This window comes from Quercus suber, unplaced genomic scaffold, assembly GCF_002906115.3.
Source record: "Quercus suber isolate HL8 unplaced genomic scaffold, Cork oak 2.0 scaffold_172, whole genome shotgun sequence".
Classification (NCBI taxonomy): domain Eukaryota; kingdom Viridiplantae; phylum Streptophyta; class Magnoliopsida; order Fagales; family Fagaceae; genus Quercus; species Quercus suber.
Genome location: NW_027069632.1, coordinates 127,576 through 153,522, shown reverse-complemented (window position 1 = coordinate 153,522; position 25,947 = coordinate 127,576). Strand labels below are relative to the sequence as shown.

Genomic DNA, 25,947 nt, shown 5'->3' with positions numbered 1-25,947 from the left:
AAGCCAATTCCACCTATATTAATTCATTGTGATAGCACTGCTGCAATTGGTAGAGTTAAAAACCGTTATTACAATGATAAATCCAGACCTATAAGAAGAAAGCACAGTACCGTGCGATCTTATTTGAGTAGTGGCATCATAACTGTGAATTATATTAAATCTAATGATAATCTTGCAGATCCATTTACCAAGGCCTTGGCAAAAGATAGGGTCTGGAATACATCGAGGGGGATGGGACTAAAGTCCATAGAATCATGAGCCATATATGAGGATACCCAACCCAAGGACCAGAGATTCTGAGAATTGGGTTCAATGGGAAAAACAAATCATACGATAGTCGTTAGAAATGCACTATTCATTTTTTTAAAATTATTTATTTTGTAAATAATTTTTTAATTGTTCATCCCTATAATGTAAATGCATTTATCCTGTAATGTGGAGAGGTTGAGTAAAAAAACTCTTAATGAAATTTGTAGCTCATATGAGTGGGGTGTCAGAATTACATGAGCACCCTTGACAAAATTTCACCTATGTGAGTGTGGGGGTGGGGCCGCTCCCTATGAGATTTGGACTTAATCTCAAATACACTCATGAAACTGGAATCAGCACACGGCCGTAAAGTGCTAGCTATAAAAGCTCATGTCAACACCTGGATCATTATGTGTGAGCAGTAATACTTTATTTCCCTTAAGTAGTCATAGTTCAAGTCAAAGATCACTACTGACTCTGGAGTAGAGATTGTTGTTTCACTAAGTGAAGGTTCAATGCAAAGCACACCTTCATGATGCATAATAATCCCTCTTTGCCCGGTAATCTCTCATTTTCCGAATTTAATATTAAAATGAGTGGGGGAATGTTAGTACATTTTAAATTAAATATGTTGAAACTCAAAATAACTGAAGATGAATAAAGAGATGAGTTATAATTTGTTAAAGAAAGAGCTACTTGTATGTAAGTTAGATTAAATAAATTAAGAGAAGTTTTCTAAATTAATAAATAACATGTAGGTTATGTGAAGGGTTGGAAGACTATATATACGGCTATGCTATGGACTAATTTCATATTAAGAGTGAATGAAGAAAATAGTTAAAAACAGAGAGTGTTGTGTGAGAGAGTGAATTCAATAATATTCCTAAATACTTGAGAAATTTCGGACCAAAGAAAGGTGTTCTTCTGGTGGAGCTTTGGGCTTGAACACTTTGTGCAGAAGTTGTTCTAGCCATACAACATTTGTTGGGCTGTTGTATCCTGGGGGAGACAAGTCAGAGAAGGTCTGCACCAGTTACAAAGATTAGCCAACCAAGGGCTTAAATCTCCTTAAAGAGAGCGAGTGCCGCGCCTCAGTCCAAATAATGTTATGTAATTTCTCTCTCTAAATTAGTAATATTCAGCGTACTATTCAGTTTCTCTTAGTGTTGTTTCCATTATTATTGTGTTTGCACCAACAATTCCGTTCCGTAATTCCGGTCTTTTAAAGACGTGCATTACAAAAGTCATAGGCTTTCCCTTTTTCTGGTTCGTTTGGATACAATTTATTGTTGCTGAAAACTGATTGTTACTGAAAACACTGTAGCAAAATAATTTTTAAATGTATAAATAGTACCGTGGAACCATTTTTAATATTTTTTTAATGCATAAACAGTGCTACTACAGTGTGTGAACAGTATGCTACAGTATGTGAACGGTAATAAATGTCTCATGCGATTTTACTGTTCATGCATTGAAAAAAAAAAAAAAAAGTACCGAAACGTGAAATAGGAAAATGCAACGCCAGTGAAAAGAAGTGCTATCCAAACCGGCACTCTATCTTTTACTGCGGTTCTTTTTGTGGTATTAGAATTCAACATTATACTACTAAAGGCTAAGATCCAAATCATAATTTATGATCCCACATGACCGACCAAATAGCCACGCACATCATTGCACAATGCATACCCAAAGACTATGTTCAAATTTCAATAGTCGAAAGTGTCACTAGACTAGAATAGACCCCAGATCTTAATCATACAATTCAATTCCATGTTCCCCAGCCCCAAGTTTTCAACAATGAGCCAATGACATAACTGATAACTTCATGGTTTGTATATAATATTCATATGGCGGTGCAGTGCTATCTTTTTCCAACTCCCAAACTTTCTCTTCATTCCAATATATTTTTAATAGATACAAATCTAGTACAATAGTTAGGACGTTCGGTTAGAGGTTTCCTTAGGCGTCATGATTTTTATGAGATTTTGGATTTGAAATCTCTTGCCCTTATCTCGGGGCCACACTCCCATGAGATTCATTCTTATAATAATCTAGTGCGTGTAGAATAAGATTGCATACACTCGAGAGAATAGTTAAATACTCAAAGAAATCTTGACACCTTCATTTGTTAAAAAAAATATATTGAAATCATTGGATGAGGTGAAAGTTAAAAATTCACTTTTAATCTAAACCCTTGAATTGAAATTTTTTCATAATCTTTCATCATTTTTTTACTTTTCTAACTTTTACATCTCACACTCACAATTACATGGCAATTACTAATTACAGCTTGCAATTACTGCACGGGATCCAAATCTAATTTTAATATTGCTGGTCATGGTCAATCCCGTGCAAGGAGGAAATAGTTCTGCCTAGTCTCACTCGGTCAATTAACAATCTCCTCAATAATAGGTCTGTTTCAACCTCTTTGAATTTCAACAATTATGTCTTACGAATAAACACTTTTTTTTGAGAATGATTACGGATAAACACTTGATTATTAAAGAATAAGGAGTAGTGATTAGTGACATGGTATTATATTTGAATAAAATTTCTATCCTGCGTTATTTTAGGTATGATACTCACTATGATCATAACCATGATTTCCAAATGTTTTAATTTTCACAGTTTCTTAGTGAATACAGGTTATGATTAGCTCACTTTAAGTAAACAATTTTATCATGGACTCCAAAAGTATTATACAACAACAAAACTTTAGTTCCACATTGTTTTGGATCAATTACGAATCTTCTACAAATTAGCTAGAGTTGGTCACATATACAGTATACTATAGCCAAAATATTATAAATAATACTAAATAAATTGAGAAAAGTACAAATAAGTTATGTACTAACTAGGGTAAAAGAATCCATAAAACCGAGTCCAATTGGTTGTAATTGAAGTTTTTTAAAGCCTAGTTATGTTTAGTTTAGGTGAGATGGATAAGGACAAAAAAAATGTAATGTAATGTGAGTGATTTACACTGTGGACTGAACACTTGATAAGCTATCTCTTAAATAAGAAGTGTCTTCAATTGGTTTGCCACATCGGGTGGTGGCCTAAGCAAGTTTAGTCTTTTTTTCATGCTCAGAATCCAATTATACAACAACGGTCGAATTTGGCAAAGTGCAATTGGATAAAGGGTGGGAGGTGTGGCATGAATGTTGTGGATGAGGAATCACCTACCCACTTCAGAAATTTGTAAACCAAAATATGCTTATTGCCTTGAAAAAGTGGGAAATGACACAAGCGGTGTATTAAAAACACCCACCCAAGAACCTCTCTCTCTCACTGGCACACACTAACACACAGGCACAACACACTAACACAGACGCAGACAGGTTCTTTGTTAATGCATGCTTTATATTTTGCGGAGGGTATGGCAGAAAAGGCAGATGAGAACCATCGTGGAAGTAGTGAATATTGTTCACCAACTCCAAGTACACCAATGGGAACTCCTCTGAGAAGGGTGTTGGATAGAATATCAGGCTTTGCCTCTCCTTGGAATAGGAGCACAAGTCCACGCGGTCGAAGAATTTTTCACAGGGATGTTGAAAGAGAAGAGTTCGAGTTTGCTAATACTCACTGTCTCTCCTCCTACTACAGTGTCTTTGTGGCTCGCCTTGCAATCATGGTTTGTGAAATTTTGCCCTGCACTTTTGTTTTAGTTACATGTTTGATATTCTATCATATAAACAATAATATGATCAGCTTGAGTAAGCAAAGTCTACAATTAGGCTAATACAAATGCCTATTAATATCAGCATACATACTACATATAATACTAGTGTAGTCAGCTTCAATGATATTGAACATGATGGTATTGATCAAGGAACATGACATAAGTTTAGCGCCTCTAAGTCTCTGTAATTTTATACTGGAACTGCATAAACTCCCAAGATAAGAGAACCCATTTTGCTTAAATGGTTGGAAGTCATATTTTTGCCTAGCTGCTTCAGATTTTGTTGATACTAATTAATAATGTCCCTGACCTTCCCTAACCTCCCAAACCTTCCTCATGCATATACATTTTCACTTCTGCCAGAGAAGGTGGTTTCTTTTAATTACTTTTTTTACATGGCAAGTATAAGAAACCGGAATTCAGTTGTTAGAAGATCTTATTTGGTAAAAGAAGAAACTGGAAAGTGGAAACTTATGTGTATACCCAGAAACTCATATTTGGTTTTTTAATCTATTAACTTTGTCTTTTGTGGTTTTAAACAGGTCATGCTAGCCATCTTAATTGGGCTGCTAACCATATTAACATGGCATTTTACAAGGGTCTACACAACAAAATCACTGAATAACTTAGCATATGGCCTTCGTAATGAACTTCTACAACGTCCCATTTTACGGATGTGGAACATCTTAAACTCAACTTCTGAGATAACTACAGTGCAGCTTAAACTGTCAGAGTACGTGTTCAAACGGTACAGCAAACCTGCTACGCAGGCAGAAGAAGTTGAGGTTGACTGTTAAACCATTCATTATATCTTATGTTACTTGTAAATTTTACTTGAGACTTATTTATCCCAAACGAAAATATTTGGCAATATTGTTTATTAATAGTTTTCTAACTCTTACAGCTATACGAAGCAATGAGGGATGTAACATGGGCACTATTTGCTAGTCGTAAAGCTCTCAATGCAATAACTATCAATTATAAAAATGGTTTTGTCCAGGCATTCCATAGAGATCACAGGAGTAACAATACATTCTACATCTACTCTGATCTTGTAAACTATTCAATAAGTGGATCTAATGACATGAATATGATGTCTTCACATCAAAGTTTGAATGATCAATCCTTTCATGGTAACATTTCTGCAATTTGGTATCGAGAACCCCTTGATCCCCTTACTGGTGCGAAAATAGGAAAAGCAACGCCAATCCCACCAGATGATCTAATCCATATTGCAGGCCTTCCACAAGTACCGGATGGTGTGGCTTCATGGCATGTGGCGGTGAGCAAATCTATAGATTCACCTGTTCTTTCAGCAGCACTGCCAGTTTGGGACCCTTCAAATAAAAGTATAGTAGCTGTTGTGGGTGTTACTACGGCACTATATAGTGTTGGCCAGCTTATGAAGGAGCTTGTTGAAACTCACAGTGGGCATATATACTTAACATCCCAAGAGGGTTATCTACTTGCTACTTCTTCAAGTACTCCACTTTTGACAAATTCAACTATGGGGCCCAATCTTACGATGGCTATTAATTCTGAGGATCCTGTAATACAGATGGGAGCCCGGTGGTTGCAGAGAGCGTTTGGAAACAACTTTCCTCCAAATCATGAGGTTCATGAAGAGAACATCAATCTCGGCGGTGATCAGTACTACATTGACTCATTTTTCCTAAAACTAAAGAGGCTTCCTATGGTAAGTCTTTTAGGTCCTGCTGAAATTTTAGGTCCTATGTTGTTAAGAACTTGGATAGTAGGTGCTGCAGAACAGATAGAAATGATTGTATGTTAAACAGTTTATTGATTATTCTTTGTTGAACCAAAATTGCCAGGGGGATTGTACATATTTTCACTTCTTTTTTAATCGGCCTATATGAAAGTTATTAGCATAAAGCAAGAAATTGAATTGAGTTGAACTTTGTGCAGGTGGGGGTCATCATCATTCCAAGGAAATATATAATGGGCAAGGTAGATGAGAGAGCCTTCAAAACAGTGGTTATATTGATTTCTGCATCTTTATGTATCCTATTCATTGGATGCGTCTGCATTTTGATACTGACCAATGGGGTGTCTAAGGAAATGAAACTAAGAGCAGAACTAATAAGCCATCTTGATGCAAGAAGAAGGGCAGAGGCTTCTAGTAACTATAAAAGCCAATTTCTAGCGAACATGAGGTCAGTAATTTCAAGTGTTAGATTTTGTGGATATTTGTCTTATGAGGTTATGGTTCAATAATAAAACCTGATGCATTGCAGTCATGAACTGAGGACACCTATGGCTGCAGTAATTGGTTTGCTGGACATTCTCATATGTGATGATTGCCTCACAAATGAACAATATTCAACTGTTACACAGATTAGAAAATGCTCAACAGCTCTACTCCGGCTTCTTAACAATATATTGGATTTGAGCAAGGTGAGCTATAAAACAAGCTAACTACTGATTTCTACATATTGTGTATCAAAACAAGCTAGAGTATATGTTCATACAGTTACTAAGTGGAGAGAATTAGTTGATCACCTTCCAGTAACTATCTACCAGACAATTGGAAGGAAAAGTAACACCTAGATTTTTATCAGAAGTTAAGAACCACAATTAATCAGATGACAACATGCTTAGTATAATGTTTGTTGAGCGCATTTACCACAATAATTACTTCTTCACTTTCAACTATCACAGAAATATTTTGAATTTATAAGAAACAACTCTAAATCACAAGAGTGACAGAACTTTATTCTACATACTGCGCTCCTGACAATGAAAATAAAAACACTATGTAGGTTGAATCTGGAAAACTGGTGCTGGAGGAAACTGAGTTTGACTTGGGGCGAGAACTTGAAGGACTTGTTGACATGTTCTCTGTGCAATGCATTAACCACAATGTAGAAACTGTTTTAGATATCTCTGGTATGACTTTAGTTCTCATGGTATAAGATAATTCAAATTACTGGCCAAAGATTATTATTATAAGTTTAGCTATCTGTTTCTGATATGCCTTATCACTATCTGTTTCCTGTTTAGATGATATGCCAAAATTAGTTCGAGGAGACTCTGCAAGAGTTGTTCAAATTTTTGCAAATCTAATCAGCAATTCTATCAAGTTCACGACATGTAAGTGCAACTCATATATCGAAATTTTGCCAGCCCTAGTTCTGCAGTGCTGCAGCTACAATTATGAAAGCTATCATACTGTAAAAAATGAAGAAAACAAATGTTTATCTCTAAACTGGTTTTGGAGGAAAATTCCTCCAACCAATTAAGTGGTGATTGAAAAAGCATCCATGTCTACTTTAGTCACAAGACCTAAAAGAACTTTTTTAATTCACATAATGGTTGGAGGAGATTCCTCCAAACCGGTTGGGAGGAAAACTTTTTGGTTCCAAAAGAGTTCGTCAAGATGACTATCTCAATAATTCAGTCATTGGCAAAAAAACAAACTTGAGTTTGAATATAGTAGAATTTTTTTTCCATTGAGGTGGGGTATTTTTTAGAAGTTGGAGCTACAAATAATTGGGGACCTTGTGCTTGAGAATTATTTTTGGTTGTTTTTTATGTAGCTCAGATATCTTGCAAGTTATCATTTATTCATGGGAGCATCTGATCCCTGTTCTTTCCTCACTAATGAATTTAATATTTATCAAAATAAAAGTTAATATTTCTCCACTACTCATTTTGGTTCATCTCATTGTTTATGGATGTATAAGAAGCAAGCAGAGATGTTTGACTTAATTGTATTTATAAACTGTCCAAGAAACTACCAGTTAATAAAACCTTCAGAAGTAGGTGACTCTTCATTTGAGTCCATGCAGACTGTAAAGAAAGCCAATGATTTTTTAAATCTTGTAAGTTAAACATTCACACAATGCTTGGTATTTTACATTATGGAGAAGTAATTTCATCCCCAAATTCACCATAGGAGAATATACAAATGTAGGCCTATTGTCAATAATGACAACACATAAAGTAACAACACAAAGTACATTAATTACAAAACGATCACATTTCTCAATAAATAAAGAGTAACCTGCAACTGAACTGTTCTGAATGGCTTACAGCGGGTCATATCATCCTCCGAGGATGGTGTGAGATCTCAAATTCTTCTGTTGATGCTGAGAAGTTTCCTTTCGATCAGAAGAAATCACGATGTGCACATAAGATGAAGTGGAAGCAACAGGGAAACCGTATGAAAAAGGCCTGCAAGAAAGACAATAGAATGATTCTTTGGTTTGAAGTTGATGACACTGGCTGTGGTAGGAATCTCAAAACATTCTATAATGATATTGAAAACTCTGCATCCACTTGCAAAATTAGACACTCCATTAATGAATAAAATTAACAGTTAGTTCATATTTGTAGGTATTGATCCAAGCAAGTGGGAATCTGTATTCGAAAGCTTTGAGCAAGCTGACCCCTCAACAACACGAACGTAAGTAAAGCAAAACAAGCTTCATTCTCAAAACAAATGTGTCAATTACAGATTTTATCTGATGAATACGGTCTATTGTTTGCTGTTGAGCTGTCTGAATAAAAATAGACCAATATTTCTAAAAGTGTAAGTAATTCATCAAAAAAAAACAAGAACTATAATTGCCAGAATGTTATTTCTGAAACATTTTTGATCATTTCAGGCATGGTGGCACTGGTCTTGGACTATGCATTGTACGGACCTTGGTAAGTGAAGTTTTCCAGTATACATGTTGATGATGCATAGCGTATAACTAAATAGAAACAACACACCTATAAATATCAAATTTGTGGAGTTTTTGGCCTTTAGGCCGTCAGCTGTATGTTTAGAACTGTGCCAAATAATCCTGGAAAGCAATATTATATTATACTAAAATTTTATAGGGAGAAAAGAAGGTTCTATCTTACTTTCTATGTTTTATATAGTTCAATGCACTATATAGAGTGAATCTCTTTGTCCAGCTTACAATTATACTGGTGATGACAGGTTAACAAGATGGGTGGAGAAATCAAGGTTGTAAAGAAGGATGGTCCAGGAACTCTAATGCGACTATACTTGCTTCTCAGAGCACCTGTAGATGGCATGGAACAAAATTGTCAAGTAGATTTTGCGAAGCATAATTTAGTAGTAAGTAAAAAATTATTTTCTTTAGAATACTATTTGAAAACTCATGTGCAGTTCCACTATGGAACAATCAAACAGCAAGTGCTTATATATTTGAAATGTGAATGCAGGTGCTGCTTGCACTACATGGCAGAATGGGTAGATTGATTATGTCCCAGTGGTTGCATAAAATTGGAGTTTTCACTTTAGAGGCATCTGAATGGAATGAACTGACACAGATTCTCCAGGAACTCTTCTGTGCCAGAAAATCAGTTCATGATAATGGCTTTGAGGCACAATGTTCAGTAAGTGAGCGCTTGAAGGCAAAACTACTGAAAATAAAAGACATGGCAAACCCAGTTTTCATCATAGTTGTTGATATAGGGCTACTTAACTTGAGCACAGATATATGGAAGGAACAACTAAACTTTCTTAACAATTACTTTGGGAAAGCAAAGTTTGCATGGATGGTTTATCATGATACTTCCAATGCCATAAAGATGGAGCTTCGCAGAAAGGCGAATGTATTGATGGTTAACAAACCTCTATACAAGGCCAAGATGATTCACATCGTGGAAGCTGTCATAAAGGAGACAAATCTTGAGCAGCAGAAAAAAAGTTCAAATGCTTTGAGAATTACCAAAGAAGGTGATCTGCATGAATGTCTTGAGATTGATGCCATACATTTTGACACTGCCAGCTCTGATGATTCTGATTTGTCTGAAATGGGGGGTCCTAATTCTGTCAAAGGGTTTCACACTGGGGAAAAACAAAGAGAAGGGATTAGAAAACCTTGTTCTTTAAGATACAAGACAATTAATAACTGCTTAGAGGAATTCACTCCTGTCTATTCAAAAGAAAATGATTCAACCAAAGGAGATCCATGTCAGATCAGGCTGAACTCTCATGATGTTAAAGATGAAGAACCTAAATGTTGCACAAAAGAAGCATCATTTTCAATAGAACCTCAGTGTGAAAATGCTGAATGCAAAGGTAGAAACTTGGTTAGCAGCTGTCCTACACAGCAAGGTAATTTATATTCAAGTAAAGCTGAACAGAAATCTCTTGAAGGCCTACGCATAATGCTTGCTGAAGATAACCCAGTACTCCAGAGAGTTGCAACCATAATGCTAGAAAAAATGGGGGCAGTAGTTATTGCTGTGGGAGATGGACTTCAGGCAGTAGATTCTCTGAATTGTATGATTAATGCAGAAGATTGTGGAAGGGAATCTCTCTTTGAAGAAAGAAACACAAGATCACAAACAGAAATCAAGGATTCCCCTCCATATGATTTGATCCTCATGGATTGCCAAGTAAGAATCTATGACAATGCATACTTTTCTAATGCTCTAGTTTCTTGGTTATCATAATATATTGAATAATAGATGAATAAAAAGAAAAAAGAAAAAAAGTCCTATGTAGTTTCCTTAGACAGCTCTTGCTTTTGAGAGTAAAACTAGAAGCGATTTTAAAAGGAATGCTTAGGAAATATCACCTCAGTCTGTTTCATTTGACAATGATCATATTGTGTTGGTTTACCATGTGAATGTGCTTAGATTGATCTTATGACATGAAAGTTCTGAACATTTCTCTTTGTGACAAACAGATGCCAAAGATGGATGGTTATGAAGCAACAAAAATAATCAGGAAATCGGAAGTGGAAAACGGATTGCACATTCCCATTGTTGCACTGACAGCCCATGCAATGTCATCAGATGAAGCCAAGTGCTTGGAGGTGGGCATGGATGCTTATCTAACAAAGCCAATTGACTACAAGATGATGGTGTCCACAATTCTTTCACTCACTAAAAGAATGGCCTAACTTACACGCCAAGCGAAAGCTAACAAAACCAGTGGCTTAGGCAGCCTTCGGATGTAAAATTGGATAGTAGTACTGAGAAAATGCAGTTTTATATGTGCATTGTAAAAATATGTTAAGAGTTTTCCTGCATGATACTAGAGATCCAACTTCAGTATATATTACATGACCGAATGCACTATGCTTGATTGCCCGAATCTAATAGACAATATAATTTGGAAAAATGTCAGATCACACCTGTATATATGTTGGAGAGATAAAGTCAAAACTTAATTAGGTATTTGGAATGGATCAAGGGTGCCCTGTCCCCAATTTGGGATGGGGCAAACAAAACCATGTGAAGTGAGGCAAGTTATAGGTATTTTTGCCGTCTCTAAGTTGAGGTGACTGTAGGTATTTTTGTCATCCCTAAATTGAGGTGACTTTGGCTTTTAGGTTAAGTGTATCGAATACCGATAGAAAAATTTCCTTGTTCTACTATGTCCCGCAAGCTTTCCCCACCCAAAAAAAAAGTGACATGGCAATAATAGGTTTTGCTCACCTCACTTTGAATGCCCCTATCATTCCCAAACAACTTGTTTTCTCTCTCTATTAGCACTCTTACACTTTACCTCACATTTTCTTTCCTCTATCTCATTAAACCTAAAACCTAAAAGCTTAAATATACTTATTGTGTTTAAAGCAATCATGTTATATTAATTTCTATTTGCGGCTACACGCGCAAAGAAAGAGAAGGACAGTCAATTTTTCTTATTTGATTAATTGACTCAAGGGGTTTGGATTTTGGAAATCCTAAGATGGGGTAGGAGTTAGATTTTTTTTTTTTTTTTTTAATGTTCATAAAAATCGTAAACTAAAATTGTTTGGTTGCCCCTTATTTTGTTTATTGGGTAGTGCTTCAATTGTTTCTTTCCATAACAAAATTTTAGTTTGCGAATTTGGTTAGAGAAATTGTAGAAACTGATTTTTTTTTTTTTTTAAGAATTTTGGGAAATTTTTATTAGGTATATTTCTTTTTTAATTAAATATTTTCCTTTGTACAAAATTACTTAACTAAAAATAAATTAATATAATTTTCTTGTTACTGAAAATTGTAGAAATTGTTTAATTAGAGCTTTGTTTAAGTAAGTATATTTCTTTTATTAATGACTCTTTATATTTGTTTAGAATAGGACTATATGCTAGTTGTAGGGATGAGGGGCCCAAAAATATATGTTGGGCCTTGGGTCTTGTCCGAGGAGGCTCAGCAGTCCGAGAATATATCAATAATAAGGAAGATGTAAGATTTTGAACTTCACGAGTGATTGTGAAAGTTGGGGGAGGTAGGCCGAGGAGGAGTATCTCCTCAGCTAAACGAAGCAAAGGTCAGAAAGTGTGTTTTGTAATCTAGAGTGACGTTTCAGGAAATTTTATTGATAAAGATATGCATTGTGAACGTACAGGACAAATGGGAGTTGGGAAATATCTAAGGGAAAATTGCTACCATCGTATTGAATGCTCTGAAACTAACTCTCTGGCCGCATTAATGAGGAAGTGATACTTAAACAGTAGTTTTCAACCTTACAACTACTCCCCAAAGACTTCAGAAAGTGCTAATGTGACAAGGATCAACATCAACAATCTGATTTACACGTGGAGGGCAGAGATGAAAGGAAAAAGATAGTATAAAATAGAATAGAGGCCTTAAAAGAAATAGATCGGAAAAATAAGAAAGAAATACTGTAGCAATAAGAACTGTACTTGTAATCAACTCCAAGAAATATATATAAGAACTAATCTCCTCGGACTATACCGAGGACCATTTTCTTTAGAGAAAACTAGTTTATCTTTGCTTTATTGTTATTTGGATCTACTATAATTGCTGCCCAACTCATTATAGACTAGTTTTCCAATCCACTCTCTACAAATTCATTGTATTGAACTCTTTTGGCCTAAATCGTTCTAACTTTTGGGCCTAGAGACTCAAATCTAGTCCATACACTAGTAATATTAAAAAAACAAAACAACAACAAAAAAAATTGGAACCATCAATATATTATTGTCAATATATATATTAGAATTCGTGACTAAAAACACAATTACATCCAGTTTTTACTTATAATTAGAACACCAAATGCAACTTTTTAGAAAAATGTATGTTGGAGCTCCAAGTTTTAAACTACTTCAAATACATTCAAAAACTAATTCTAACCCATTCTTAAAGCCCTTTAAAAACTAATTTAAATTTTCTTAACAAAGTTGATTAGTATTTTCAGTATAAGGGTGAATGTAAAATTTTATCATGTTCTAATTAATTGATGTTCACTATTAATATATTTTCATAATTTATCAATTTTTCTATCTTATTTGAAAAATGTAAACATTAAATAAATTCAGTGAATAATAACAAAAATTAAGTTAAGAAGTAGCAAAGTACCTTTTTTTTAGTGAAATAGTGCAATCAAGTATGAGAAAAATTGCATAATCAACCTAATAATATTCTTATAATGTTTAATTATTAACTTAGGTACAAAGTTTAATATATATATCTAACTATGTTTATATTATATGCATTTGCACATATGTATTGAGTTACAAGCTTAATTTTTCCTATATTAAGTTACTAGGGGAGTGAGATTTACTAAGTTATTAGGGGAGGGAGATTGAATCTTGAACCTGGGAAAGCGAGAGGTGTCAACTAACCTCAGGGTCATTGGCATACTAAGTTACAAGTCAAATTTTATTCCCAAAAAAAAAAAAAAAAAATAATAATAATAAAATAAAAATTCCAACTCTAATAAGTTGCATTAAATTACAAGGTATTAAATTTGAACATAAAAACAAGATGCATATTAATCTTCAGGGAAAAAAAGTTCTCTATATTTTACTTGAATTGAAGTCTGAATCTATTTTACCGTTAAAATTTCTGAATTTGACAATGTATAAAATTTTTGAATTACGTGAGTTCCGTTAGCTCAACTGGTAAAGTATCTGATAATTGTATAAGAGATCTAGGGTTCAATCCTTGCCTACACCAAAAATTAATTAGTGTCTTAGTCTGATGATAAAAAGTTATCATCAAGAGCAAACGCCATAAGTTGAAACTCTCTCAAAAAAAAAATTGAATTACAATTAAATGATGTGGCATTGGGTATATTTTTAAATTTATAATATATAATCTAAATCATGAAACGAATTCAATTCAAATAGAAATGGTCCTAATATATCTTGGGAAGGTTTGATCTTAATTTGAAAATGGAAAATAATCGAGAATTGGTAAGGCTCTCTAAAGGCCTTGAACATTTGCATGGAAAAATAATAGGAAGAGAAAATGACTATATTATTCCTAAAAGTAGTTCCAACTTCTAGTGGTGCAACTCAGATCAAAAGTAGACTTAGCAAATGGGTTTAAATAAATTAGGTTTGGATTTGATCTCATCGAGCTTGAGTAAAAACGAGATTGTTTTAAATGGGTTGTGATGAAGCTGAGAAGTTCACCAATGAGTCGCACAATGCCCTTTTTGCTTATATGTTAACCTGCACAAAGTAAAAGAGAAAACCTATCAAAGGGCGTCGGTGTGGTGCTGGCCAAATACCCTCCGAAGGTCAAGTCAGAAAGTATTCTCACAACTCTAGAATGCTAGAGAGGGTAAAATAATGCATACCTTGGTTTGTGAGGGTATTGGGGCTTTTATAGTAGTAGAGGGTTGACATCTCTTTCTTGGTGCGGAAGTCTTTTCCTTATAGGACTCTTCTTGTAGAATCCTAAACGTGATGGACAGATCTCCCCCTTATAGGGAAGATCTTTACCAAATATATAAGATTTCCAGAGTCCAACTAGCGCAAGGACTCTGTTTAGGGCCTTATGAGAGTGGGCCAAAATATCCCCACTAAGGGGTCCAACAGGCCCATGGCTAACCAGCCCACCTTCCTTCGCTCCGTCCGTATCCGGTCCGTCCACACGAGATTCATCCACTGGAGGCCCGTGCACACGACGGGCTCGCCCATCCTGATGTCTGTGGACAATATATGGCCCGTTCAACCACAAAAGGCATCCTAGCGTATATTTTCTCCCTTTCAGGTTGTAAAACTTATGACCATCACTATGTATTTTAAAAGTAAAATCAATATGGTATTAGTAGTTTTTTTTTTTTTAAATGTCAAAAATAATAAATAAACAAGATAATAATGTATTTATTTTCCTTTCAATACAAATCAGAGAAAACATAAATAAAAACTCTTCAAAAATGGTAAATAATACACAAATTCTTGATGCAAAATAAGAGAACAAATAAACAAAACCTCTTTAAGAAGTTCACTACATTATAGTCTTTGAGTATTTTATTATTATTGTTATTATTTTTTTGGACACCTACTAGTCTTTGAGTATCTTTGAAAGTGAAGGTGCGAAATATGTTTACAAATAATTGAAAACAAAATAAATAAATACTCTAAATCATTTGAGAAAACGGGTCAACCCATGTAACATATATCCATATTTTTCTTTCGGGTTGGGACGGGTTATCGAATCCGGTCCAATTTTTCCGGGTCTCCATTGAGAAACACAACACAGCAACTCTTCAGTGGGTGGGTTGCCTTGTGGCTTAAGTTGAGATTGGTAATTAAAAAAACGCAGTGAGTGAGAGAGTTTTCAGAAACAAACAGAGAGAGGAGATCGGTTGAGTTGAGTTGAGTTGAAGAAGAAGAAGAAGAAGAAGAAGACGAAGAATGGCAAGGTACGATAGAGCAATAACGGTTTTCTCACCAGATGGCCATTTGTTCCAGGTCGAATACGCCCTCGAAGCCGTCCGCAAGGGCAACGCCGCCGTCGGTGTCCGTGGCACCGACACCATCGTCCTCGGCGTCGAGAAGAAATCCACCGCCAAACTCCAAGACTCCAGGTCCCCTCTCTCTCTCTCTCTCTCACTACAAACAATTAAACACCTTTTTATGTATTTATTTATTGGATATAACAATCATGGATTTGGTTGAGTTTGCCAATTGATCTGTCCTCCCATCACGTACATGAGGCTAGGGTTAGGTTTTTTTTTTTTTTTGGGTATCATTCTATTTCTGATTACTATTGTCATATAGTACCATTTTTATAAATTTGGGGATTTCTATGTACTACTCAGATGATGAATTTTACTGGAATTGATTTTAACTAGGCGGTGCACAATTTAGCCCTATGAATTTTAATTTTTAAAGGAGACAAACTTTGTGTTTGGACTTTCAATGGTGAAGACCTTTGCTCAAATTCTACTTCACCATTAGATATGATGGTGTTATCTAACCTACAGTATGTTTTATGCTCTACAATTTCTTAGCTGCACTATGTTTTGCTCATTTAGATTATTATTATATGGCATTTTTATAGAAGCATTTGTTAGGATTTTCATATTAGAAATATACATTACTCTACTTGGCGGTCCCCAAACAAAGATAAAAACTTTGTTATTTTTTTAAAATTGTGTCCACTGCCCATTTAGATTAGAGATTAAAGCCCTTCCAATTTCTGAAATGTATCTAATCAAGATATGAATTAAAGAAGATGCTGATAGAATCATTGAATTTGGGGGTATTTTGCAGCTCACACTATATTAGAAATGCAAACTTGGTGAAGATGTTGCTTACACTTTTTTTTTTTTGTTCAATTTGATGTTTTCTTGTAATCCTTTCTAGGTTTGGCAGTCCTCTGATGAGTCTTTTTTTTTTTTTTTTTTTTTGCAGATCAGTTAGGAAGATTGTGAACCTGGATAATCACATCGCACTGGCCTGTGCTGGACTCAAGGCAGATGCTCGTGTCCTAATAAACAAGGCACGGATTGAATGTCAAAGCCACAGGCTTACAGTGGAGGATCCAGCAACTGTTGAGTACATCACTCGTTATATTGCTGGTCTTCAGCAAAAGTACACACAGAGTGGGGGTGTGAGACCATTTGGCCTTTCGACTTTGATTATTGGTTTTGATCCCTATACTGGTGCTCCATCACTTTATCAGACAGATCCTTCTGGGACATTTTCAGCTTGGAAGGCCAATGCAACTGGAAGAAACTCTAATTCTTTAAGAGAGTTTTTGGAGAAAAACTATAAAGAAACTTCTGGGCAAGAAACAGTTAAGCTTGCAATCCGTGCATTGCTTGAGGTAAACTATTTTGACCTGTTCCTGGAAACATGAATTCATACTTCATTATATTTCTTTCATATTGCGGATTCCCCCTCTTCTATGTGTTCTGTGGTGTTAATTGTTTCTTGATACAAAGGGTAACACAAAAATTTGTAACATTTAAACTCTAGGAACTCTATAAAATCTAACTTATTGGAGAAGGAAAAACAGCTCGTTGCCTCAATCCATCAATAATGTTCAAAGGAACAGGTGTTGTATCTCTAAAATTGCAGTTTCACACCCCTCGAGTGTATGGAGATTTTGCTCTCACCGAATACTCCATATAAGAGCCAATGATACAGCGTTCCAAATGATAACTATTCTATGTCTCCCCAAATGACCTATCAAACAAAGCCAACAAGTCTATGATTGAGCAAAACATGACCCGCAGTACTCCAAAAAGAAAAAAAAAGAACATAAAAGAAATGACCAAAGTTCTCTTGCTATGGAATAGTGAAGCACAAGATGATTCACAGTCTGACTTCTGTTTTTGCAAATAACTAATCTCCGTATCTCTACTTCTTGCGCCTATAATAACATGCCACAATGATGTGTGATTCTCAAAGGATGTGTTTTTCATTCTGAGGTATCATCTTATCTATAATTTGTATCTTGGCAGATATTGCTTGTGGAGAAAAAGAGATTAGAGCTCAATGAACGTTCCAAATTATAAAATCTAATTGTTGGAATGATATGATTGTTTTTTTATTTATTTATGATAATTTGATAGTTGGGGGAGGGGGGATTTGAACCCTAGATGTCTCCATTGGAAACACTAGGAGGTGCCAACCAATTGAGCTACAAGGCTCTTGGCGCTAATTATTAATTGATTGAAAACTATCTGAAATTAGTTGTATTAGAATGGTACAAAAAGTGCTGGCAGGCACTACAAATCAAAAGGTAACGTGGAATATCTAACCTAAGGGTATGTCACTGTGCTCCATTTTTTAGGATTTTTAGCATTAGCCAATTCCATGACAATGGTTGTAATCAAACATCATGATTTGAGTGTACTTATTTATTTTTAAAAGTTGGATATGAGCTATTTGAAGATGCATCAAAGATTCTGATCCCTAAGAATTTCACTCGAGTGAAACAATAATTCAACTCGAGACTTTGTCTGTCCCTTGCTCGAGCAAGAATGTTAGACTTTGTTTTCTAAGTCTTGTTTGACCTAATTTTTGTGTTGTCTCTTTAAACCCTAGTTGTGCACTTATATAAACTGGCTTTCGCTCAATTTTTCTATAGGGAAAGGGCTTCCTCACACTATGGTTGTCAGAGAGAAAACTTTGTGCCTTTTCTCCTGTACTTCAACTGAAAACCTTGTTCTTTAGCCTCTCATATTGTGATCCCAGAGAGAGTGAGTGAGAGATTAATTGAACTAAAAGAATTATTTTCTGTGAGGTTCACTACAACAAAATCTTCAAAGAGGTTCCTTGAAGTACCAGAAGTTCTACTTATCAAAAAAAAAAAAAAAAAAAAAAAGCACCAGAAGTTCTAGTTCGTGCAAATGAGGGTAGGAAAGCAAGCAATGCTTTTGCAGATTTTGCAATAGAGTCTAGCTAAACAAAGGTTTTGTAAATACGTTGTTGTAGTTGCTTTTCCTATAGTGAATCTTCTACAAGACTGGGTCCTAGAGTGGTTTTTTTTTTTTTTTTTTTTGGATAAGTAAGAATGTTATATATACGAAAGTCTACTCTATGCATGAAAAACATAGAGTAAACCTAGGAAAAACAAAGGAAAAACAAGAAGAAGAAAACTGAAAAAACAAAAAAGAAAACCAAACAACAGATAAATTACAAAAGAGAAAGAGAGCTAAGAAAAGAGGGGAGAGAATCACTAGTCGTGAGTCCCCAAGCCCGAGACCAATCAAAAAGAGTCCCACTAAAAGAGGCAATCATCTGAATACCGGAACTATCCAAATCTTCAAAAGTTCTCCGATTCCGTTCCTTCCAAATACACCATAGGATACACAGCGGAACTAAGTTCCAAATCTAAGACGAATGCTTCCCCAACCAATTTCACCAGCCAAAAAGCAAATTTGAGATCGATCGTCTCTCCACAATGCCGGCACATAATGCACCAGTCTACAAAATCCAATCCCCTCAATCTTCTCAAATTATCACCCGTTAGGATCTTATTCCAAGCTGCACACCAAACAAAAAAAGAAACTCGCTTAGGGGCCTTTACTTTCTATATTCCTTTCCAAGAAAAGACAATTGATGGAGAATCTCGCAATTTGTTATAATACGACCGAATGTCAAACTCCCCATTAGGCTTCAACTTCTATCTCATCCGGTCTCTAACATCCATTGGAGGAATATTAGCTCCCAATATATGAAGAAAATGCAGCCCTTCATCCATCTCCCAATCATTAAATTCTCGAATAAAACAAACATCCCAAAATCTTCTATCCTCCGCCCCTTGCCTTGACAAAGAAGCTTCTACAGATGCCTCCTTATCAATAACAATACCATACAGCCTTGGGAAAGCCACTTGGAAAGGTTGATCCCCATACCACCCATCCTACCAAAATCTCACTCTAGTTTTTGAAGAGGTTCTTCTTTAGTTTTCTACTTCGTTACCAGATCATGTGTCCTGTGTTTACTGCTTTCATATTTATTGCTTTAAGATTTAGTATTGATATTTGTGGTAGAACTGTGTTACTTTTGTGGACCAAATAATAAATTTGATGATTGATTTAGTATTGATATTTGTGGTAGAACTGTGTTACTTTTGTGGACCAAATAATAAATTTGATGATTGAACAATGTTAGAAAAATAGGAAGATAAAAAAGAATCTGTAAGATGTATAAAGGAATCAGAACCAGGGATCTTTAATGCTGTGATACCATGTTGAAAAAGGAAAGAAAGTTGCAATAGAAATATTTACAAAAAGGAGGTGTTGGAGAATCTACATACCCAGCCCCGTACTAATCATTCCTTATATAGAAAATGATGATTACATTAGGAAAAGGAATATTCTTGCATATGACAGATGGTGGCTAGAAATTTCCATAATCTTCTAGAAGGGTGCCACCTGTTCACGATCCATTCTCTTCCCTATCCTCTCTCCCCGTCTCCCCCCATTCAAACATGTAGTAAGATCAAGTTAAACTGCATCATTTAATCTAGTGGACTGCAATGGCATCATTTAACCTGTAGCCCATGGTTGACTGTATTGGTTTTAGGGCATATATAACCTATAGCCCATCATTTAACCTGTAACCCATCATTTAATCTGGAACTATAACTGTTTGAATTGTTTATGCTTGCATATAGGTTGTTGAGAGTGGGGGAAAGAACATAGAAGTTGCTGTGATGACTAAGGAGCATGGCCTGCGGCAACTTGAGGAAGCTGAGATTGATGCTGTTGTTGCTGAAATTGAAGCAGAGAAAGCAGCTGCTGAGGCTGCAAAGAAGGGCCCCCCAAAGGAAACGTAATCTCATTTTCGATATCTTTATCCCCCAAGTTTTTATTGATGCTCGCAATGTTATTTGGAGTTGTATTTGGTACTGTGGTTAAACCTGAATAGTATTGCCATAATGCCATCCATTTGGATGCTATTGGAGTTCTGAGGTGCGAAGCTTTTGAACCATTAGAAACATGACTGCTTCAAGTATGAAAATGGATGGCTTTTTTTTTGGTTAAATTATATTTTTAGTGATACTCACAAGATATGGAACGTTATGTCCTAATGTATGGTTTATAAGTTGGAGGTGTGACTTGATTTTATATACGAGCAGAAATCTTGATTAGAGCCCAGAGTTTCTACCCTTATCCTACTTTCTGATTATGTGTATCGATAAGATCGCCTTTTTTTTTAAAATGCTTTTCGGCTAAAAATAAGTATTCGCAGATAAATGTTAATGACCATGTGATCCTCACGTGTTTTCATTCAAATGGCTCTGCAATCTCTCTTTGGCTCTAAATTAATTGATAATAGGCTTAATAACCAATAATATGACGTCACTTATTCTTCTAAGGGCTTCACGGCAGTTTAATTCACACATTAAAGGTGAACACGTGTGCCATTATTTATTACTACATTTATTATTTATCGGTCCAACAAGTTCTACTCCTTCAAATTCAATACATAGCCTGCTTCCATCTCTCGGTTTTAGGGGTGTGCTCGGTTCGGTTTCGGTCGGTTTGTATGGGTATGGCCAACCGAAACCGAATATTTCGGTTTGTGAAATTCTCAACCGAAACCGATTGAAATGGCTGGAAATCCATCGGTTTCGGTGTATTTCGGTTTCAATTGGTTTCAGTCGGTTTTCGGTTTTTCAAAGAGAGGGTTATTAAGATTTTCAAAACCACACTCTTTCAAACAATAAAGCAAAAACCAAAGCATATAAAATCACACTCAGAATCATTAAAAACCACAAGCTCAAAACTTTTCACACAATTCACTTTAAAGCAAAATCATCGTTCACTTGAAAAGAAAAATCACAGTATAAATGAAACAAAACAAACACAGTCTAAAGTGTAAAAAAAAACTCACCGATTATATGAGAATCAGAGATATACGAGTCAGAGAGACCGAAAAATTTGAGTGAAGAAAGCTTCTTCTTCCATTTTGCTCTCTGTGTGTGTGTGTCAAACAATCGCACCGATGACTCCAAGGAAGGAAAAAGACAGAAAAATTTGAGAGAAAAAGTTGGGGAAGGGGGCGGCTGAACTGAAGAAAAGAAAAGGGAAGAATAAAATAGGGGAGGAGCATTTTCGAATCGCACCAATGATTCCAAAGAAGGAAAAAGATAGAAAAATTTGAGAGAAAAATTTGGGGAAGGGGGCGGCTGAACTGAAGAAAAGAAAAGGGAAGAGAATAAAATAGGGGAGGGGTATTTCAGTATTTATGTCATCCTCTAGGGTTTTAAAAAATTAAAAGGCAAAAAAACCAAGCGCCCCTGCGAAGGCTCGAACCTGGGATCCAGTGCCAGATCACAAAGCAACGTACCACTAAGCCACTAATCAACTATGCAATAAAATTACATATATATATATATATATTCGGTCGGTTCGGTTCGGTTTCGGGTGAAAAAATCCAGCACCGAAACCAAAACCGAAAATTTCGGTTTTTAGAAAATGAAACCGAAACCGATCCGAACCGAAACCGAACCGAAAATTTGACAACGGTTCGGTCGGTTTCGGCCGGTTTGTTCGGTTCGTCGGTTTTTTGCACACCCCTACTCGGTTTGCCCAAATATCTCGTTTAAGTTAAACGTATTGTCAAGCAAAATTATTTCCTCATATCAGACAGCCTTTCACAGTGTGTTATAAACTTACAATGAATTGACCAAGTCTCTTGAAGCTAACTCCAAACTAGTCTCCCAAGTTACGCAAGCTTCTCTTCGTTGAGAGTATGGAGTTGCATGCTTTGAAGTTTCAATTTCTAATGCATTTATCAAAGAAAGAACAAGAAACGCTTAGTTTTTAAGTTATTATATTATCTCAGCTGGACGGGAGAGAGAAGAAAAGAGTAGATTTCGTTTTATTTCATTTTTTGCCAAAAAGTTTGGTTCAGGAGCATAGAGGACGACAAATAGAGAGAAAAGGAAAGAAGATTTTGTTTTGTTTTTAATTTTTGGCCCAAGACACATTATCCATGGGCTAGGCCCAGAAATTTATATTTTATAATTTCTGGCATTAAAAAAAGGGGCTCAGGCCCAGAATTTTTAACTTTTGGCCCAAAACAAAAAAAAATCAAATATTTTGGCCCATGCAGGTCTCGAACCTGCGACCTTCGCGTTATTAGCACGACGCTCTAACCAGCTGAGCTAATAGGCCACTTAGCTGTGAGGAATTGTTCATTATGTATCAATACAAAATGAGGGCGAGTTATATTTTAATAAACACAGGTTCACCTTCACAATTCATTCGGTAGGTGAGGCCAAAAGTTCAAACCGTAGAGCGGAGAATAAAGAATTTCGGGCATGAAAGATAAAGAAGATTACGAGGTACTGTTAATTTTCATTCCTTGGAGTTGTAGTTTATTTCTTCTGTTTCAACTTTCATCCTAATCTACACACTATAACTCTCTCAAGATCAACCCTAATATTTAAACCAAACATTAGCAAAATCGTCTACTTTCTCGTTTTAGGTTTTTGTTTTATTTTAAATTTAAGGGAAAAAAAAAATAATAATCCCTAACACTATACACCTCCTGATTCCATTGCTTAGTTTTAAAACTATAATTCCATTTTTGCCCAACATGTATAGGAAATTGAAGATTTGGATAAAATATAGGAGGCCTAAAATTCCATCCAATTCTAAATCCAAATCCAAATCCAAAGCCAAAGCCACTGTTTGGTTGTAAGGGTAAATTAGGGAAAGATAATTCAATTCCTTACCTAAGCACTTGTGGTAGGCATTTTGATTTCCTGTGAGTGTCTATAAATGGTTTAAACTTGAAAGTGTTGAGTTCATAGTTATACGTGTGTTTCTGTGGAAGTTGTAATATACATCAAGTAAATCCCGTATTCATTGCCATAAATCAAAATTTTGATTGAAAATTTATGTGCTTTTGGGTTCCTCATGTTTAGTAAAAAAATAAAAAATAAAAATCCTTTTTGTAGTGTTTGATGCTTCCTTGATTTGCTTTTGGGAAATGATGAATCTCATTAGTATAGCTATTTCGGACTTAGTTTCGGACTCTCTTGCCATTGTGTGCACAGATGTATACAGAATAGGGGTGTTATAAAGTGCAAGTCCTATACACAACATATTACCGTCTGTGTGTTTTATAAGAATGGAAGAATTGTGTGCATAGGAAGTAACTGTGGTCAAAACTCAAAAGGAAATTGAATGGAATTCCCTTTTGTTGTTTGGCCTCTGTACCTTGGTTTTATTCTTACTCCAAAAGAATGACAAAGAAAGAAAGAAACAAAGAATTATCTATGAATAGAGATATCATACTTGATAACCTATTCACTTGATTTTGTATCTGTCCTTCCTGTCTGTGGAGTGGCATTGGATTTCTCTGGGGGCAGGGTGCACGTTGGTCATTCTTTAAAGTGGGAAGCTATTTTCAACCATATGCAATATTAGGTACAAAACAAAGGAAGAAAATGGGTAAAATACAGGTCAAATACAAACACACACACACACACACACACGGACACATATGTATAGATTAACAAAATTGATTTTGGCAAATATATGTGCAAGGTTATTGGTCTATGCCATGTTTTACCCTTTAGTTACTATTATTATTTTGAATGATGGGGATCCTCTTCAAGGCAAGGTCCTTTAAACCCACCCTTGTCAAGTAAACCCGGGATGCATGACCTCACCCACAAGAACCATGCACCAAGTAAATTTAAGACTTGGTCCCAGGACCTTGAGGAGCACACCCCAAGGCCTACCAATCCAAATAACTTGTCAACTAGGGTTGTAAACGAGCCAAGTCAAGCTAATTACTAAAGGTTCAGGCTTGTTTATTTAATTTTCTTTCGAACGCAAGCCGAGCTCAAGCTCATCACCAAACAAAATTATAAGTTCAAGATTGATTTATTTTCTTGTTGAACAAGCGCAAGCTTATTCACAAGTTCGTTGATTAACTTATTCTTTTCTCATATATAGTAAAATCATTACTAATTTTTTTTCACCTCTTCAGAAATCAATGAATTTTACTTCGAACAGACTATTTATATTGTTAACGAACTATGAATAATAATTTTATATCATATGAACCTATTTACAAACTTTTACAAATCCAATCTCAAGTCTATGTAAGTATAAACAAGTATTTTCCCGAGCTAAGCTCGAGCTATTCATAAAAAACTTGGTTCATTTATAGCCTAAAATAGTGGCAGCCTTGAGACGAGAGTTTAAACTTTAAACCTTTATCATCACATATTTATTTATCTCAATAACTTATTTCATATATTTAAACATATGCTAATGCTGGAAGGGTTTTTTTAGTTAGTCTGATATCATTAGAATAGTTGCATAATTTCCTCTCTTATTGTCATTTTTTCTGTGTCATTCAATCATCAAAAATACAATTTGAATTGCAGAGCGAAGAGAAAAAGCAAGCCGCTGCTGATGTTTTGTTTCAGTATTCAAAATTTGTGATGGCATGTATTGGAAATCAAGTTCGACCTTGTGACTTGAGATTGCATTTAATGAAGGTATTTTGGAGATTCTTGTTTAAGTTACTTGTTGGGAACAGTAGCATTTCAATTTCCTTTGGTTTTATTTTTTTATTACAAAAATATGTTGGAATAAGTCTAAGCTTTTCCCTTGTGGAGGGATGTTATGAAGAATTTAAATATAGTTCATCTGATAGGAGCAATAGGCCATTGGGACTTAAAGCCCTTTCTGATTGTTATTTCTTACCCAGCCTTGTTAACTTCTTTTTCCCTCTCAGGAGATTTCTGGGATGCCAACTTCTCTGAAGAGAGAATCATCCCAGGCAGCAGCTTCTCCTGATGCAATGGGCGAGTCATCAAGCTCAGGTACAGCTAGAATTGATAAACCAGATAGGGTTTTTGGCAGCCCTGATGCATAGAGTTCTTGTTCTGTTTGAGAGATTTGTATAATTGGAGAATGTCACATAGCAGAAGCTGATGCTTTATTTCATATGTGGATGTTTGGATGACTTTCTATGTGTAAATTCTAATGCCTAGTTTATTCTTTTGTCCACAAATTTCTTGCTCGAGAAAGCGTGTGTAAGTTTGATCGTAATAATAAGCTTGGTTGGGTTTGGCTAATTGCTTAAGGCTGCATTGGTTTTTTTCCACTTACAATGGAAAATTTTACTGTACATCCGATGCATGTAATACCACATCCCTTACAATAAGTGAGGGGGAGGGAAGATTTGAATCCAGATTCTTCTTCATGGGAGAACTGGTCAGTGCCATTGAGTTCCAGGCTTCATTGGTGTTTTTGTACTTCGTAACCCACTTTACTTTAGGGCTTGGTATGTGCGTGATATTCGGATCACAACAATGTCTGTAAACGTGGGTGGTCCTACTTA

General features: G+C 35.5%; 3 protein-coding genes and 1 non-coding gene across 4 annotated transcripts; 3 read left to right on the top strand and 1 right to left on the bottom strand.

The window, feature by feature from the left end:
• The first annotated feature begins 3,356 nt into the window (after positions 1 to 3,356).
• Positions 3,357 to 10,977, top strand: LOC112035434 (histidine kinase 1). Its single transcript, XM_024068264.2, has 13 exons — positions 3,357 to 3,883; positions 4,474 to 4,716; positions 4,836 to 5,627; positions 5,858 to 6,105; positions 6,187 to 6,346; positions 6,712 to 6,838; positions 6,953 to 7,042; positions 7,987 to 8,181; positions 8,288 to 8,357; positions 8,560 to 8,602; positions 8,883 to 9,023; positions 9,131 to 10,312; positions 10,606 to 10,977. The coding sequence occupies exons 1-13, from the start codon at positions 3,602 to 3,604 to the stop codon at positions 10,819 to 10,821; spliced, it is 3,789 nt and encodes a 1,262-aa protein (XP_023924032.2). The 5' UTR covers positions 3,357 to 3,601; the 3' UTR covers positions 10,822 to 10,977.
• Positions 10,978 to 15,379: 4,402 nt separating this feature from the next.
• Positions 15,380 to 20,724, top strand: LOC112035430 (proteasome subunit alpha type-7). The gene is made up of 3 exons (XM_024068259.2): positions 15,380 to 15,698; positions 16,528 to 16,942; positions 20,246 to 20,724. Exons 1-3 carry the CDS (start codon positions 15,526 to 15,528, stop codon positions 20,405 to 20,407), a joined length of 750 nt encoding a protein of 249 aa, XP_023924027.1. The 5' UTR covers positions 15,380 to 15,525; the 3' UTR covers positions 20,408 to 20,724.
• Positions 20,725 to 22,680: 1,956 nt separating this feature from the next.
• Positions 22,681 to 22,754, bottom strand: TRNAI-AAU (transfer RNA isoleucine (anticodon AAU)). Its single transcript has one exon. It is a non-coding gene; the product is annotated as a tRNA-Ile (tRNA).
• Positions 22,755 to 22,798: 44 nt separating this feature from the next.
• LOC112035437 (uncharacterized) lies at positions 22,799 to 25,681 on the top strand. Its single transcript, XM_024068267.2, has 3 exons — positions 22,799 to 22,924; positions 24,986 to 25,099; positions 25,339 to 25,681. The coding sequence occupies exons 1-3, from the start codon at positions 22,901 to 22,903 to the stop codon at positions 25,477 to 25,479; spliced, it is 279 nt and encodes a 92-aa protein (XP_023924035.1). The 5' UTR covers positions 22,799 to 22,900; the 3' UTR covers positions 25,480 to 25,681.
• The last annotated feature ends 266 nt before the right edge of the window (positions 25,682 to 25,947 follow it).